This window comes from Stegodyphus dumicola, chromosome X1, assembly GCF_044657685.1.
Source record: "Stegodyphus dumicola isolate Sdum_Otavi_A_Nest chromosome X1, ASM4465768v1".
Lineage (NCBI taxonomy): Eukaryota > Metazoa > Arthropoda > Arachnida > Araneae > Eresidae > Stegodyphus > Stegodyphus dumicola.
In genome coordinates, this window is record NC_140780.1 from 221,537,547 (window position 1) to 221,556,280 (window position 18,734).

General features: G+C 33.3%; 1 protein-coding gene across 2 annotated transcripts in view; it reads left to right on the forward strand.

The window, feature by feature from the left end:
* LOC118193635 (5'-AMP-activated protein kinase subunit beta-2-like) overlaps positions 1–18,734 on the forward strand; it is a 60,554-nt gene that overhangs the window by 8,633 nt on the left and 33,187 nt on the right. For both annotated transcript variants that reach the window (XM_035364747.2, XM_035364748.2), the window contains 3 exons: positions 473–659; positions 13,994–14,151; positions 17,837–17,930. In XM_035364747.2, coding sequence (XP_035220638.1) covers positions 486–659; positions 13,994–14,151; positions 17,837–17,930 — 426 coding nt within the window. In that variant the 5' untranslated portion in view covers positions 473–485. The remainder of the gene's footprint in view (positions 1–472; positions 660–13,993; positions 14,152–17,836; positions 17,931–18,734) is intronic.

Genomic DNA, 18,734 nt, shown 5'->3' on the forward strand with positions numbered 1-18,734 from the left:
TGAAGTAGTTACAGTTTCCTCAAAAGTGATATATCAGTTACTGGTGGAGAATTTGGAGAGTATTAAGTGAAGTATATTTATTTCTATACATCAGTGCAGAGATATTTTGGAATTTTTTAAGAATTAAAATATGAATGCAAGGAGGAGTATGTCATATTATTTCATATTCATACTTGAATCTGAAAATATTTGTATTTTGTGCTATTAATAAATATACTCTTATGAATTTTCTTGTAAAATTGTCCTTTTACCATTAGCTAAAAACTGTAAGAGTGGCTGTATGCTAAAATAGCATGTATTGAAATATATTAATAATTGCTAGAATCTTTGAGTTGCTATTGATAACAATAATACATATGTGCACATTATTTGTTTCACTCTTAATGCCTATTATTTTATTATGATTTAAAAGGAAAAATAGAAATTATGTTTTTATTTCTAAGAGCTGTTTTACTTATGGAGCTTTTTGCAGCTTTCAAAAGAAAATGGGAAATACAAGCTCAAACAAACGTGATAGAGCTTATTCTTCTGATGCTGAGTATCCATCTTCACCAAACAAAGATGATAAAGTATTTGAATTCGGCAGTGGAACTAGGAAAGGGAGACTCGTATATCAGCCATCTCTGGAAGAAGCTGATGAAACAAATACTGCTTTTAAAGTAAACTGTATTTTATTCTTATGTATTTAGTACCATTATTGCTCATTATTCTTGTTGTGGTTATTTTGTTTTGTGATTAGCATTCATTGTATAATCAAATTTTGTTTTGTTATTTATCTCAAAATTATCATAGATTTATTACTTTTAAATAATTTTTTTAAATTATATTTGGAATTGACGACAGTTGTTTTGGCAGTAAGTGTTTGAGTTTAAGTTATCAAGGAGATGTGATATTATGTATTTAGCTGAAAAAGAAGGCAATGATTTGCTTGGGATTTTTGTAAAAGAATGTGTTTAACATAACAGAGGAATCTGCAGCTTATGCCGAATTTAGCATCATTTTTCTTTTGAGTTTATATAATTTTGAACTTTTAAGTATTTTTTATTATTAGAATTTTAGTTGGGTTGAAATTGTAATTGGAGCAATGGTTCAGTAGAAATGGCATAGAATGGCATCAGATAATATTGCTTGTACAACATGTTAGTTACATATACTTACTTAAGAGCAAATGGACCATCTCTATCTCCTTCATGTGCTTGCCCATGGATAGAAAAAACAGAGCCTTAGATTAGCTGATAGTCTCGACTAGACAGCTGTGATGTTTTTTCAAACAGAAGCAGCAGAGTTGGATGAAAATTTACTGTACCAGTTGTCATAACAGTAGCATCAAGGTCTTTAAGAGTCATTCAACAAGTTTGCATTACCTTACTGGGCTGTAGTGCAATGTCTAAAAGCCTTCAGATATTATTGCAGATTACCATGAAGTTCAAAAGTTCAACATAGCTAGAGAAGTATGAAAGTGTTAAATTTTGTGCAAGACTGATGGTGCTGTTTTAAAGCATAATGCATGGCCAGGTAGACCACCAGAATGCAATATTACTGTTTATATTTTTAAACAAAATATGTGGTCAGCTTTGAGAAAAAAATGGCAGTTCTTTCTGTAGGAACTTTCTAATATTTTGCAGAAAGTTGGCCAGATGCATAATGTGCAGCTTCAAGTTGCAGCTGATTCGTTTGATTGTTTTGGTTTAGTTGATTATGGCAAAACACATTAGGGCTATTTGCCTAAGTGGAAGGATGCCTTCATGGAGGACTTTCTAAGGGAAACTAGCTCATATACGTGTTACAATTGGGAGAAAACATGGAAACATCCATGTAGCCAGCCTGTTCACCTGGAATCAAACCTAGGTTGGAACTCCCAGCGTACAGCAATTTTTACCGCTAGGCTGCTGGTGGGTCTCATATGATTAGTGACGCTAGGAAATGGTGTATTATCCATCATGCTTCACAGACTTAAGCCTGTGTAATTTTGATTTTATTCCTAAGAATAAAGAACTGCTTCATAGCATTTGCTTCGTAGCAAAATTTTCAGGCAGTAGACTGTTCCACTTGAATTATCATAAAATTGGTTTTGCCAGTAGAATCTAGTCCCACCCAAATTGCTGGGGACCACTGCAAGGCAGTAAACTTGAAACACATGTCTATTCTGTTTTTGCAGTAAAATTCCAACCTTAGACTCACCAACACACATTTTGCATAAAATCTGAAATGCATGTAAGATTCATTATTATTATTATTATTATTATTATTTGTTGTTGTTGTTTTGTTTTGTTTCTAATGTAAAATGTTATTTCTCTTTTTGGTATTGCTTGATTCTCTTAAATCAGGTTTTTCTAACTATATGGTAGCATTCTCAAATCACAGATAATACGATCTAAGAAAATTCTAAGAATACTGTGCATGTATTTAACTATTAATAATAAATGCTTTCAACAGGATATTTATATGAGATACCCAAATATGTAAAACTGGTGCTCTGATTATCTGCACCTCCTTCCCAAAAAGGGCTCAGCCGTTGGCAACTAATTTTTCATCAAGGTAAGATATGAAAGGCAACAGCCATTTACAAAACTGGCAGTGCATTAAGAATTACACAAAACAGCCGTCAATTAACAAAATTAAAAATTCAAGAAACATCCCATTATAAGCACTTACCTTTTTTTTTTCTGCACTGTTTTTTCTGATGTACACAATGATTTGTTTTAGCTTAAAAAAAAAAAGGAGAATTGCAGAAACTCAGCATTGCACACAACTTGTCACTGCATGCACTGTCATTCTCTGCATGTATAGAGCTATCTATTTTTGAGAGAGAACATCTGAGAATTGCACAAAATTGGTGCTCAGATTTTGATCTTTGAAGCTCTTTTAATCAACGTGACTGCAGTTCAAAATTAAATTAAAAAAATCACTGAGGTTCCAAAGTAGTTGCATATTATCTTGCAGTAGAACAAAATTCCTCAGACATACCTACTAGATGGCTGCCGTAAGCTCTTATTTTTTAAGCAGACCAACTAATTGTTCTAAGCAATTAATCAAACTGCTTTTAATGGATGATAATTCTACAGAAATTATATCAATTGTTGTAATATATTTATTTTTCTTGCAACATTTAATGTCAATATTCAACTTAGCTATTTAAGAATGAAACTTCTGATGGAGATGATTTCAGTATTTTGACCGGCTTAAAAAATAAGCTTAAATCTCAGTATGATGGATTTTACGACTTTCATCAACATTTAAAAGAATTAAATATTCCAAAATCTTAAACGATTATCAGTGACTGTTATTTCTTTCATCAGCAATTTCTTACTTAGGAAAACACCTTGATGGAAATTCTAACTTGGCAAATTGCCAGTTCTAAGTCTGTTAAGTAATTCATTTCTAACATCTGAAATTTGTTAAGTTATCAAAGATTTGAAGTAAAAAGAAAAGCTGGATTTGAATATAAATGGCCATTTTGATGAAGTAACATTAATTCAAGACCTTTGCTCAAAATTCTAAACATTTTATGAGATCCAAAACATCAAGAAACAAATAGCAGATGATTTTGAAAAGTTCTGACTGTATACGTAGGAATATTTTAAAAATAGTTTCATGTATGTTTTTAATTCCTGCAGCATCAGCATAATGTGAAAGAACAGAAATGAGCGAAATATGCATTCAATTGAATTTATAAAAAATGAATTATTTGTACATTTTAATTTGAAAGAAGGTTATTCAGAATTTGTCGAGAACATAAAAAGTAATGCTTACTTTCTGCCAAAAATCAGAACAAATATGATTTTAGAAATTAGAAGTTTAGTTTTAAAAGTTTCAAATATTTTAAATTTTTCTACATTTTTGAATGAAATGTGTTTAAATGAATTCTAGTGGTTATTCTAATAATTCATATTTTGTGTTTAATGAGTCAATATATTATTACCTAAGTTAATAAAGTAAAACTTCTTTCATTTGTTTTCAAAGTTTTAAGAAATTGTTTGTTCACACGAACAGTAACTCTAAGATTGTATTCCAGTCATTTACAATAATAATAAAACAAAAATAAATATAGTTTGTAGTGTCCTTTATTGGGACTTGGCAAACCTAGATACATGTGACTTTTCAAAGTTAAAACTGAGACAGATTTTTAACAGTTTCTTATTATGCATATTTTGGTACATTTCCATTTTGCCAGCGCAAGTGATAAAGTCGCCAAAAATGATATAACTGATACCAAACAAAATATCCTCGCTGGTAATCTTTTATGCCTGACTTTCAAAACAAGTCGCAGCCATTTTTTTATCAGATTGGTTGTTTCTTTCAATATTGGTATACAATTATATAGAATTTTTTCCCAGATAGTTCAATTTTGTACCGTAAGGCCATTTGCAGTAATTAAGTCAATTAGGATGCAATCACACTACTCACCCAAAGGCGAAAATATGGAAAAGGCAAAGTCAAGGGTTAAATTCATTAATTCTAATGAGAATGCACTAGCGAGGTAAAGCACTGCGGTTTTACATACTTTCGGAGTAAGCTATTCGTAAGAATTGAAATAATTCTTGCATTTAAACTTTTATTCCAACTTAAAATTTCACTTGAAATTAATGTAGATAATTACTGAGAGAATTAGATTTTTGTAGCGGAGTTTACGTGAGATGAGATCACTTGGTGTCACATGATATGAAACTGCAAATCAGGCTGTTGTGCCTTGAAAGCGTAGCAAATTCTTAAATTAATATCTTTTTACAAAATTTTAAGCAATATTAAAATGTTCATACCTTCAAAATAAAAATTTTTAGAACTAACATTTGTTAGCATTTTTTATGTGTATGCTGTGTGTTGTCGCCAATAAAGTCTGCTTGGCAAAACGGAAAAGTACCCATATTTTTAATAGAGATTTTAAAAAGGCTTTATATATACAAACATAGATCTTATTCATTTTCTTTAATTTAAATAATATTAAAAGGTACATTGCATAAAACACTGAATGGCCCACCAGCAGCCAAGCGGGAAAGTTGCTGAACACTGGTAGTTTGGTCCGATTTTCAAATCTCATGAACGGGCTAGCTGCATGGGTGTTTTTATTATTTTCCCTATGCATAATGTGTATATGAGCCAATTTCCCTAAGAAAGTCCTCCACAAAGGCATCTTTCCCTTTAGGCTAGTAACCCTTGAGTGTTTTGCCATAATCAAATAAACCAAACCAAACCTACAACACTGAATGTATAGTAATGCAGGAAAAATAAAACAGAAATACTGGAATTTTTTAAATATTTGTGCAAATATATATAAAAAAGGTCAACATCCATTAAAATCTAAAAGTTTGATGGAATGATGCCCACCTGTGGACAAGCAATAAAGTAACTAAATGTTAGTAGCTGGACCCTTGTTTGAATCTCAGCAAATGGGCTGGCAGCATAGGAGTTTTTCCTTATGTGTTACATGGATGCAAACCAGTTTACCTGAAAACATCCTTCAGGAATGAATCTCTTCCAGTGGGCAGATAGCTTTCACATTGCTTTGCCTCAATCAATTAACCAGAAATCAATAGAATAATTTTTATTTCACTCGTATAGCATGCATGCATCATTAATTGTTACTTTTTATTAGGTTTAATAAATCTGTTTCTAAGTCATCAATATAAATGCTCCTACTACAGCTGTTTCACATTAGAGGTATAAAACTGAAGTCATACTTTTCAGTTACCTTATTAAAAATTTGGCATACACATGGCAAAAAGCATTATAGTAAAGTTAATAAAATATTATCCAATTAATATGTTTCTTAAAACTGAATTTTTTAAAATTATTTCAAAACTTGGATACTATTACAGGAACTCTAATATTGTCATACAGTTTATATGAAATTACCCGAATACACACCATGTTGACGCATCATGTATTTAAATTTCAGTAATTCTCTTTGGACTATTCGATTAATTAGATTAGTGCAAAGCATAGTACGGCTGTCTAGTAATAGGAAGAGTGCCTTCAGGGAGGACTTCTAAAGGTAATAAGCTCATATTTCTGTTATACATGTGGAAAGCTACAAAAATGCATATGGAGCCATTCCCCGGAATTAGACACCAACTGAAACTACTAGTGTTTGGCAGTCTTATCTGCTCAACTGCTGGTGGCACAGCTATTTAGATTAAATCTTCTTTAATAAATGAAACAATGCTTGTGTAAAATATGTATTTTATATCTGAAATGTAAATGCAGTACAAAATGAGAGATCCAGAATTTTCAAGATTTTGACAATTCTGGATTTTTGAAATTTCTAGATCTTAAATCACCATTTTAAATTTAGTTGGATGATATGCATGAGATAACTATGTATAATGAAACATTTGTGATCTTAAGGGAATCAAAATTTACAAAAAATGCTCAATATTTGCTTATTTATTTTTGTTTGTTTTATTAAACAATTCTTACAGTGTAAGAATTAAGTTGTTTAAACTGTTTTCTCATTTTTTGTGTTAATACTTTTTCGTTAATTTATTAGATATTTCTTGTTCAGCTACAAAGTTCTGTTGCTGAAGTCTTGTAATTGCCATGTTGAGAATTCCCGCTAAATTGTCATTCGAAATATTTTCATTCTGAAAAACTTCTTTGTCTATTTCTTTACTATTAATAGTGATATTTTTTGGATTTAAAACTGTACTACTGATTTCACTGCACGTTAGTGGAATGTTCTTTTTTGCATTATTATCACTATGAAAAATTTCTGTTATATCATCTTCATTTCTTATCTTTTCTTCATGTTTCTTCACAGATTCCATTAATTGAAAAACTTCACCTACAATTTCAATAGTGAAAACATTTGCCACTGCATTCATAACCTAAACCAAACTAAGGTTGTTGTTTTGCCTAATCTTGAAATCAAACTTTCTTAGGTCCAAATTGCACCAATGTTGTTTCCTCTTGTCAAGGCCGCTAGGATACCAAATATGCTTTCACTCTGCTGATCCTGTCACAACTCCAGAATTAGGAACACTTTTCAATTTATTCAAAAATTCAATAAAGTCCTGACAGTTGTGTTCATGGGCCACACCATGTCTGCCTTTGTAAGGTGTAGTAATTTTAAATAAACTTCTGGCCATCTTAAATGCAACAGCATGAAGGAAACATCCAAGCAGCATGAAACTTGCATTGTGTATATACCCGATGGAATATGCAAATGATTACAATATCAGCATATGTGCACATAATGGGCAGCTGCAGCTCTTCTCACAGTTTGTATGTAGAGGAGAAAGGACTGCCATTTTGGACTACATGAATTGATCTCACATGAGATTTTTGTGTGCAGCTTCAGTATGCCTTGTAGAAAACTGAGCTTCATTCAAGCATGTTTCTGAGTTCAGCCAAGGTAGAATCCCTGCATACAGAGATTGTGGATTCTTTTGGAAAATCAGTCATCGTGTCAGATGTAGCCAAGCAACAGTTAAGCGAATATGGATTTGGTGGATGCATGAGGAAATGACTGATGGACAGGAACAATTGCACCCATCTCGTTGCACCACTCCATGGGAAGATTGGGATACTGTGTGTATAGTACTGATAGAGCAGACTGCCACATCTGCAACCATATCACAATGAATGTAGTCTCTAGCATAACAATCAGTGTCTGCTTGAACAATTGAACATTGTTTACATAATAATGGACTGTCCATTAGGTTTACCTTTAAATCTCAGGCATCTGCATTTACAATGGTACACCGAATAGCAGAGATGGGCATATGAATGGCATTATATATTTTCAGAAGAATCGTGCTTTTGCCTGCAGTACCATGATGGTCAGACAAGAGGTTGAAGACACCATTGAGAGAGGCTGCTTGACTGTTGTGTTACACATTATCATACTGGTCCTGCACCCAAAGTTATGATATGGGGTGATATTTGATTCCACTCCTGCACCGAGTATACTTTATATATGCATTTACCAGCCAATGCTATATCTCTGAGGTTTTCCCCTTCTCTTTCCTTACCTTCAAAGATTGTCTGTGGCCGCATTTCAACAGGTTACTATATGTTGCATGCAATGTTCAAACTTTCTTCCAAAACCACCAAACTGCATTGTTACACTGGCCTGCCCATTCTCGAGATCTGTTGCCTATCGAACATGTTTGGTCAATGACTGGAGGATGCCTAGCCTAGCATGCTGCACCCACCATGTACACCAATGAACTATGGCTGTGTGTGGAGGCAGCATGAGGTGCCATTCCCCAACAACACATCCAAAGCCTCTTTTACTCAATATCATGGCATGTAGCAGCAGTTATTGACAAACATGGAGGCAACACTAATTACTCATTTTTTTGTCTTTCTCACCTCAAAAAAGGCTGTATTTCAAATTAGTTACCATTTATACTATGTGTAATGTCTGAAATAAATTTGGCGTTGATATCTCTTCATGTTACATTTGGATGGCCAGCAGTGTATAACAAGTCAGTAATATCATACATTTTTTAAGCTCTAGGGACATTTGTGAAATGTGTTTGAAAAGGTTTTATCAGGATTCTGGTTTTAACATGATACATGTTAGTGACCTCAATAGTTTTCAATCTTTGAGCAATAATAACATCCTTAATATCAATAGGACATTTGAATGGGAGCTGTTTTATAATTGCCTTAATACACTTCTCTCTAAGCATCAAAATGACATAGTGTTCGACCCATGCAGAATCTAAATACCCAGTTATGTGGTGATATACTGCATTCTGGGGAGTAACTTTGAGGAACTGTCTGTTAATTCTACCCTGAAAATTAACTTTTGTGTCATCTTTGAGTATTTTTAGAAATTCTGAGAAAATGGCATTTGGCCAGACTGCAGTTGGCTCAAAGTTCAGAAACTGGTGCATGCATTTCCTGAATCTTAGTATCCATTTCAAATGTTTGATCAAATTTATTTTTAACTGCAACGTCTGTGCTTCCTTTCACTAATTTAACTGGGCATGCTGGATTTTTTTGGGAACATAAAAACATCTTCCTTTACATTAGAGTTACCTTTAGCATTATGTTTTCCCAGCTTAAAAGAACCTTTGCATTTGGTGCTAGTACAGGTACTCGTTTCAGAGTCATGGAAATTATAAGTGAAATCTCAAATCATGTATCAGAGTAATCTCAGCCAATCATTAACATGCATTGCATGGAATGCAAATAGATTGCTCCCTAAAGCCTACGAGCTCCAGGAGTTCATACACAAATTCTGTCCTGACATCTTACTCATGCAGGAACACATGCTTGGTCCTCAAAATTCATTCAAAACCTGCAATTATATCATGCACAGATGGGATTGACCTACTGAAGGAAGATATGCTCCCAGAGGAAATGCACAAGGAGGACTGCTAATTTTAATTAAGCGCTCCATTTCTCATCATATCACACCATTACCACCGCTTTTAGCCATCGAAGCCTTAGCTATAATAACACTCACTCCAAACACACTAGCATTCCCAGTAAAACCAACACACTGTGGTATCTGTTATTGAATTCTTTATCCTGAAAAATATTAACACTCCTGACTATATTGAAGATCATCTAATGATATCAATTGGTAAAATAAAATGAGCACCATCTTCTACAATAGCTGAGTGAGTTTTGCGGTCTTAGAAAGACATCTGTGATGAAATTATATACATATGTAAAATTAAAAGGCTTAATTGGTAATGATTTAAGTGGCACTGAAAATAATGTGCTCTGGTGCAATGGTGAAAATAAGAACCTGAGTTCTGAAAGTGGGGACTGATTCGTAATGGGCTATAGGCATTACAAAGCTACATCCTTATGCAAGTTGGCTGCTGTTTGAAAAGACAGAAATTTTTGTGATATGGCTGAGGCAGGCTGATATGCTGAGGGAGTATGCACAAACTAAAGTTCAGTTTCCTGCTTGAAATCGATTATCAGCATCCTTATGCCAACATGCCCTTTTTTATAAAGGTGCACTTCTACATTATTTTACAGAAATAGGTGGCCCTGCTTTCTGGAAATACAGATTTTAAACACTGAGTAAATTAGTGATTCCCAAAACATGGGTTGGGTCATGAAATTATTCTTGTTGAGGAGTGAAATATTATTTGAACATATTTTGGATTGCCTTACAGTTATGTAGATTTATTTAACTTATGGATTAATTTAATTGATTATTAATCTGTTACAGCATTATTTTCTTCTAGCTTCCTTCTTTCTCCTTCAAAGAGAATGACTTTTTCTAAAGAGCATCTAGAAAGGAACTTTATTTTTTTCTAGAGAACACACAGGTCATGATGCTAAAAAATTTTGGAAGTACTAGAAAAAAGAAAGTATTAAATGGGGGGGGGTTAAACATTTCATTACTAACAGTAAAAATGTCTCTTTTTTTAAATTTGAAATCAATATGTACATTGATAGCCAAAAGAAAGTCAGGTGGATGTTTAAACTATTTGGTAAAACATATGAAAAATTGTATATTTTATAAAATATTGAAAATTTAGTGCAAGATGTTTTTATTAAATTTATAATCTGTATTCATTCCAAATCAAAAAATAAATAAATAAAAAGGGAAATATTGTTGCGTGCATATGGTTTCACAATGGGCTGAACTCGCACAGAAGATATGATAACTTCATAAAATTTGTCATCCCAAAAGAAACACTTTACAGTTCTGGAACTTCCCACAAATATACTTGTACATCTATTCTAAGTATGACAGAGCACAATGAGTAATTACCACGTCAAACTTCTCAGAATGTTAAACACAATGCAAAGTGCATCTAAACAGCAAAACTCAGAGTTGCGAACTCTCCCAATTTAGGCGGGAGACTCCCGATTTTCGACCTCTCTCCCGCCAACCCGATTTACAATATATTTCTCTCGACTTTTTTTATTCTTAAAATTTCTCACGATTTTTATGCAACTTGGCTTAATACTTTGTTATATGAATAAAGAAAAAGTGCTTTTGGATGTCTGAAAGCAATTGAATTTTCTCTACATTATATCTAAAACAAAACTTTGCGAATGAGATAGCTTCTGCTTTGTGAGTGAGAGCATTATACATATCCAGAAACGTCGTTCTCCAGTTCTCCAATGGACTTCGAGCTCCACTGCATGTCAGCTGGCATATATTAGCCAATGAGGACAAAGCAAGTTGTTATTTGGACGTTCTTTAGTTATTTTGTTTATTTTGTCCTGAGTTGTGTGAGTACACGTGCCTTAGGGAAATAGTTTTAGAAATTATCATCTTTTGTTACGTCTGCGAGAAAGGTGAAAAACTCGTGTACGTTTCAAAAATCGTACACAGTTGACTTTCCTTCCATTATTTCCTCAAGGAAATGTAATAAATTTGCGATGTGTACCGCCTGTCGTTGCGATTTTTCGATTTCGCATGGTTGAAGGGCGGATATTCTCAAACATGTGTGTACACAAAAACACAAGGATAACATGAGTTGTTTTTAAAAAAACGAAAAAATTAAGTTTTTCTTCGGAAACAAAGGACCAAAAAGTTATTAATGCAGAATGTCTGTTCTCTGCCTTTTTACTGGAGCACAACCTGCCACTGAATGCATCGGATCATGCTGCAGCTATATTTAGAAAAATGTTTCCCGATAGCCAAATCGCTAAGAAATACTCAAGGTGCAAGAATCAAAACAGGTGCAATCGTTAAAGAAATGGGTTTGAAAAATAAATCTTCAGTTATTGATTGCATTAAAACAGCTCCATTCTGCCTCTCTACGGATGGAAGCAATAACACAGATTCAAAACTATATCCAATTGTTGTTTCTTTTTTTGATCCAGAGTCTTCAGAAATTGAGTGCAGTTTACTTTATGTTCCCACTTTAGAAGGACATTTGATAGGCTTTAATATAGCACAGCTAATTATTAAAACTTTAACTAATTATTAAAACTAAACAAAAGACATCCAGGCCCTCTGGATAATTGCTTAGCACTTGGTGCCGATAATGCACCAGTATTGGTAGGCTTGGAAGACTGGTGTTGCAGGCATCTTAAGAAAGGAAAATTCAGATTTTCAGATTATGAGGTGCACCTGTCACCTCTTAAATTTAGCAGCTGAAAAAGGGGCAGCTTCTTTACCAATAAATATGGATGAACACATTGTTGATATTTATTATTATTTTGAAAGGAGTTCTAAGAGGAAGGAAAAATTGAAACAGTTCCAACAGCTGCATAACAGCAGTTTACAATTAGAAAACTTGGATGAAGTTATAAAATCAGCTAAGGTTGACACCCAGTAGAGTTTAATTGGAAAATTGAAAGGTGCTGATTTAATGTTAAAATATAGTAAACTGTCTAGAATTGTGTTGGCCATCTTGACAGTTCCCCATAGTAATGCAGAGTGTGAGAGGATTCTCAGTTTTGTTGAGAAAACGAGGACTAAATTTAGATCTAATACTAGTGATGACACATTAGAAAAAATTTTAATTAGCGAAAGCAGGCCTACGTGGCAATTACTGTGAACAAAATTATGAAGTTTCTTTCTTAAAGAAAGCAAAATCTGACATTGATTAAAGTGTCTTTTTTTTTTTTTCATAAACGATGCAAGTAATAAAAATGTTTTTTATGTGTAAGGTATTTTTGTTTTGCTTGCATTTAAGAATTAGTTACTATTTAAAGTTAATTCATTATTAAAAACTATATTTTTATCATTTAAAAAGTCTTTTTATTATTGTGAAAAATCTCCTGATTTTTGAGTGTCATAGGTTGGCAAATATGAAAACTCATGTGGAGACATCAATACTCAGAATTCAACTGTGACCTCAAAAACTGAGGTCTCTCTTGTTTTATATAGTTTTTCCCCATCCGATGAGAGAAATTTCCAGTACTGTCCATTTCTGGAAAGCATATACGGTTACAATTACATATGCAGATCAATTAGTTTTTCACTTAACAGGACCAATTACAGTTATACAGATACTGGACCCAAATGTTGCTAACTGGTTGCCAAGTTTGGCGACTTTTGGCAATTTCTCACCAATTTAGTGAGATAGCCATTTACTTCAATGTTTAATAAGACTTGCTCCTGTAACCTTATTTTTCTAGTAGAGCTCCATTCTGTTCTGACTTTTCATGTTACAGTGTAGAAAATTCATAAGAATATATATATATATATTCTTATGAATTTTCGTGGCATATATATGTGCCATGAATTGACGAAAACTTTGCATGCCAGTCCAGCGTTCTTCATAATGGTGAAGGGCTGTAAACTCTTTTTCATAAAGGTGCAGGCAGATTTATAGCAGTTCAGTGATGTTCATAAAAGTGACAATGATTTATTTCATTCCCTTTTTTATTAATTGATCAAAAAATAGCAGCAACTGCAATGAAAATTGTGCTTGGATAGTGCAAACCTTTATGAATAATGCGAGATAGGCATAAGGGTGCTGACGACCAGTTTTAAGTGAGGAACTGATCTGAAGTTTTTTGGATGCTCCTTTATGCCTTGACATTGTTATGAAGAATTTTGTCTTTTCGAACAGTAGCCAACTTACATAAGATGCGTCACCATTATACCATTTATACAGTTAAAATGTTTCTCTCAAAAGTTATAGCATATCTGAAGGTACTCAATAAATTATGTAGTTTATTATGTTTATAATAACCTATTTATGTTTATTTTTCAGTACCAGTTAGAAAATGTCTTAGCATAGCGTTTTTATTATTTTCCTAGTTTTCTAATTTCGAAATCATACTACATGCGAGTTTGAGAGCAGCCCTTTTTCCCCTACAATTTTCCACTTTTGAAATTCTGTTCTAGCTTCAATCTCTATATATAGTATTCATTTAATATATTTCTGTTATTTAATCTACTTTTAATTACTAAATTAAAATGGCCAGATTATTGTATTAGGACATTTTTATTAAAGTTCTTGAAGAAATATTCAATACCACTACCATTTTTGAAGTGTTTTAATTAGTTTTTTAAGTGTTTTAATTATTTTATTATTATATTATTATTATAATTTAAGTGTTATTAGATTAATATAATTTTATTATATGTTTTAATTATAATCTGTAGACTAAAGCAGATGATATGAGGCCTAGATCTGCAACAGTTAGTGCAACCCCTTCCAGTCAACCTCGCTTTCCAACTGTATTTAAGTGGGATGGTGGTGGTAAAGAAGTCTTTATAAGTGGAACCTTCTCAGATTGGAAACCAATACCTATGGTTGAAAGGTAATTTTTTATTTAATTTTTTTTAACATTTTTAAACTGAATTCTTATTGGGTTTATAGCAGTATTGAGGATTTTTATTTACATAGTGCAAAATTTAAGGAAGATTATTAGATAAAAACTTGCTGAAATGTCGTTAGTTTTTTTACATTGCATTTTCTTTTTATTTAAATTGTGAAGGAAAAAATTAATGCCTGACTGAGTACTTAATCATATATACAATTAAAATAAATAAAAGGTGAAGTTTAATTATTTATATGGAAGCTTATTACTATTTGAACCTGGGATTATCTTTTATGAAGAAATTTAAAGATTTATTAAAAATGGTACTTTTGTATTTTTGTGTATTTACTGCTTCTGTGAACTTCATTTGGCAAAATAAAATAACTTTGGATTTTGTTTGGATATTAGAGACTGGCTCACGATCTGAGTATGTGGGACTTTGATTCATCTGACATTTCAGTAATTTATTCATTTATTTTCTCAGTAATTGGCAGCTTGCAAACTTTCTTGATGATCATGAAAGCTGATGAAGATCCTACCAAACTTGTGGCAGTCATTCTGGTGGATGTGTGAAAAAAAAAACTTGCTCCTTATTCAGTTAAATAATCAAACAATAGAAGTTACAGTGTTTGGCAAAAATCGCACTTGATATCAATATATTTGCTTGTCATAGTTTTTCACATTATATCACCATTGTTTATTCGTTCTCAATTAAGTCCCATATCATGTGGACTAATGCACACTTTTTTTGATGATATGATCTTTTAAAATAATCCACTGCATACTGTTCCATAGAAGACAAATTTCAAAAAAAATTTTTTTTCAAAATGTGATTGGGAAAACATAGAAATAGCAGTTAGCTTATATCCTTCTCTACAGATATTAACCTGATTTATCAAGGATTAATCTGGATAACATTAAACCAGGATTCCCATGTCATTAGTGGGTAATTTTTTTCACAAGACACTGTATTTAATTACATTACACTTTATTATATACAAAACACATCATTACTCTCATATGCACTCATATTACCAGCATTCTCTGTCTTGGTTCTGGTTTACAATAACTTCTACGCTTGGCACTGTGCCAGTTTTAAGTTCTTGATACACCACATCCCTCCCCCTTTCACAAGTTCAGTCTGTCTGGGGGACGTCGAATTCTGGTGGACTGATGCAAAGGTTGTGGCACAACTGGTTTCTTTGGTAACCTGCTTGTATCAGCAGCAGGTCCGGTGGATGGAACTTTCGGTAAAATCTTGGGCTCGGAAGGTGACACAGACTGATCTACCTGTATTATTTTTGGATGGTTCTGAAATTCCACTCTTATCAGGCTCTTTGGAAATCACAAGAGCTGAAGTTGGACGTATGCCACCATCATCAATTATGGTTCCTCCATCACGCATCTGATCGACATGTCGCCACCATAGCTGACCATCTACATTTATAGTGTAATGAAACTGCCCATCCTTGGATTGGACAGTTCCAAATCTCCATTGTCTGTCATCGTGGTGATAATTTCTTACTGCCACTTTATCGCCAGCTCTAAATCCTCGGTCTGCAAACTCGTAGGTTCCTCTTCGAACTCCCTCCTTTTGGGATTTGATCTCAATGTTTTTTTTTTTTTTTTTTGTTCAAATTTTCCTCTTCAGCATTAGCACTGCCGGGCTCTGTATAGTAAAGTTCAGAGCTTTTCTATATTACATTAAAAATGTACTGAGTTTTTGTCTCAAAGTTCCTGGATAATTCTGCATGGTTCTTAAAGATTGCTTTACTGTAAACACATACCGTTGAGCTTGCCCTGTACTAAATGGTTTAAATAATGCTGTAGTTTTATGTTTGATTCTGTTACTCTGTAGAAATAGCTTAAATGTATGTGAAGTGAACTGTGGCCCATTATCATACGCTAACAATATTGGTAATCCGAATCATGCAAAAAAAGTCCCAGAAACATTCTATTGTTTTGGAAGCTTTTTTGAGCTTGATTTCATTGAATAAGCTTCTAGCCGTTTTGAGTGAGCATCGACGATTAAATAGGCCCTGCATAATCGATGTAAATATGTTTCATTGGAGCACTCGGGTACTCCTAATGATGAATTTTTTTTACCTTTACCTTAGAAGTTAAAAGTTCGCATTCAAAACAGTTTTTTGGAGTATTTTCAATTTCTTTATTTATACCATTCCAAAACACACAAGTTCTAGCAATTGCTTTCATCTTTATGGTCCCTAAGTGTCCATGGTGCATTTCTTTCACAACATTTTCATGGTATTGTATTGGAATACATATGCATTAGCCATACATTATACAGCCATCTTGGAGACCGTACTTCCATCTCCCTTCCTTTCAGTGCACCGCTACTTTGAAGTATTCGTAGCAGAGGACTAGGTTCTGCATCAATTTCAGTTTCTATAGCCAAATCTATAGCGAAGATTGGAAGAGTTTTAATATGTTGTAATTGAAAAATAGTTACATCATCCTGACTAGGTAATTGCCCTGTTGCTCTGAGTTCATCGGTAATCGTGATAGAAAGTCAGCATTACCATGCTCGTTTGTTTTATGGTAAATTATACTGAATTAAAATGACTGTAAAGCCAAGGCATAATACAGGAGTCTTGTTGCTGCCAAAACTGGTATGCCTTTTTTTCTGCCAAAAATTGAAACAAGAGGTTTATGATCTGTAATTAGCATGAATTTCCTGTCTTTTAAGTACAGAAAAAAAAAAAAAATTTAAATTCTCCAAATGGTTGTAGAGCTTCTTTATCTGAGAATTTTCACTGTTTCTGTAAGTGTTGTAGAAGCATTGCAATTAGCCTTTCCATCCCATCAGGAAGTTTGTGAGAAAGTACCGCACCTAACACCACTGGTGATGCATAGGTTGCCAATGTTAAGGACAGTTTTGGATCATAATGCATCAAAACTTTTTGTGAAAACAATTCTCTTTTTAATGTTTAGAAAAGCCTCCTGATAGTCCCTCGTCCAAACCAATTTTTTAGTTTTTTAGTTAATTGTAATAAAGAATTCGTGATTGTGCTAATTTAGGGCAAAAATGTTTTCCTATAAAAGTTCCCAAAAAACTTCAAATTTCCCAGACATTTCTAGGTCTTGGGGCTTTTGCAATCTCTGATATTTTTTCATCCAGTTTTATGTAAACCATTTGCAGCAATTTTATGACCTAAAAATTGTATCTTATCCTGAAAAAATTTTCTTTTCTCCAAATTTAATTTTAGTCAATGAGTTTTACATTTTTTGAAGAAAATATTTGAAGTATTTAACTGTGCATCATCATCAGACCCTGTTATTCACCCATCATCCATGAAGACTTTATGCCCTTCCATTCCTTGGAATAGTCCGTCTATGTAACGTTGCCATTTTTTTATAAATTTTCTGCCTATGTTACTTATTTGACAGATGTGTTGCCTGCGAATCTTTATGAATTTATTGATGTGGACCTCGGGAGGGAAAGATTACGTAATGTAAAGCCTTAATGTCACCCTTAATGTAAAGCTTCTATTCTGTCAGAAAAGATTTTGCCTTTATGAATTTTAATACATTTCTCAAATTATATTAATTCTGTACTTAGTTTTAAAAATGTTTCCCATTAACAAGTATTTGTAGTGGTAATTTATGTTAAGAAATCTTAGATTGATTTAATGACTTTAACAGCGTTTTTTCCCCTCTTTGACAGCCATGGAGATTTTGCATTAATTTTGGATGTTCCTGAAGGAGATCATGAGTATAAATTTCAAGTAGATGGACAATGGATTCATTCCACTGGCCAGGTTTGTTATGTTAAAATTAAATTGTCATAATTTTTACTTCAGTTAATAATAAAAATGACTATTTTTATCTAACCCTTAACTATAAAAGTGCAGTGTCTCAAACTGTATTATTTTCTATATGTTAGTATATCCTTAACCAGTTTTCCTTTGTGTAGTTTTTGGTACCTTTAACTACAAATGTTTCTGTTTTTTTTTTATGAGAATGTATGCCTTGAATGTTCATCTAAAGTTTTTCAAGGCTAAATGTTTTAATTTGGTCTTTTAAAGTATTGCTGCAGTTTCTGTCAGGGGTGTTTGTGCTCCGGGGAAACTCCGGAATTCCGGGAATTTTGAACTTCGATACCCGGAAATTCCGGGGATCGTCGTTCAAAAGGAAGTAGGAATAATAATGAATTATTTATTTTGATCTGGGTAATTTTGTTTGCTTTGAAAGCAGAAAACGCAAGGTCAGTGTGTGTGGTGAAAACTTTTCCTTTCTTTCTCCAAAGGCAGTGATAATGCATGAAAAAGGGGAAAAAAACTTCTTTTTTGTTCTTTCCTTATTGCGAGTTATGACTCATTCCCCCGGTTCTCGGACATTCTCTTCTGGATTCTTTTCGGCAAGTAGGTGCGGCAGAAAAAAAAGGGAGAGACTTCGTTCGACCAGATGTCCGATCACGTGACTCTGGTCTTATCTCTCCTGGCATGACGCCAATAAGTAGAGAAGGGGGATTTTTCGCCGTATTAGCTACAGTAGAAGTCCGATAATTCGGCACGTTCGGGACCGGCTCGGTGCCGGACTACCGAAAATTCCGGTCTATCGGG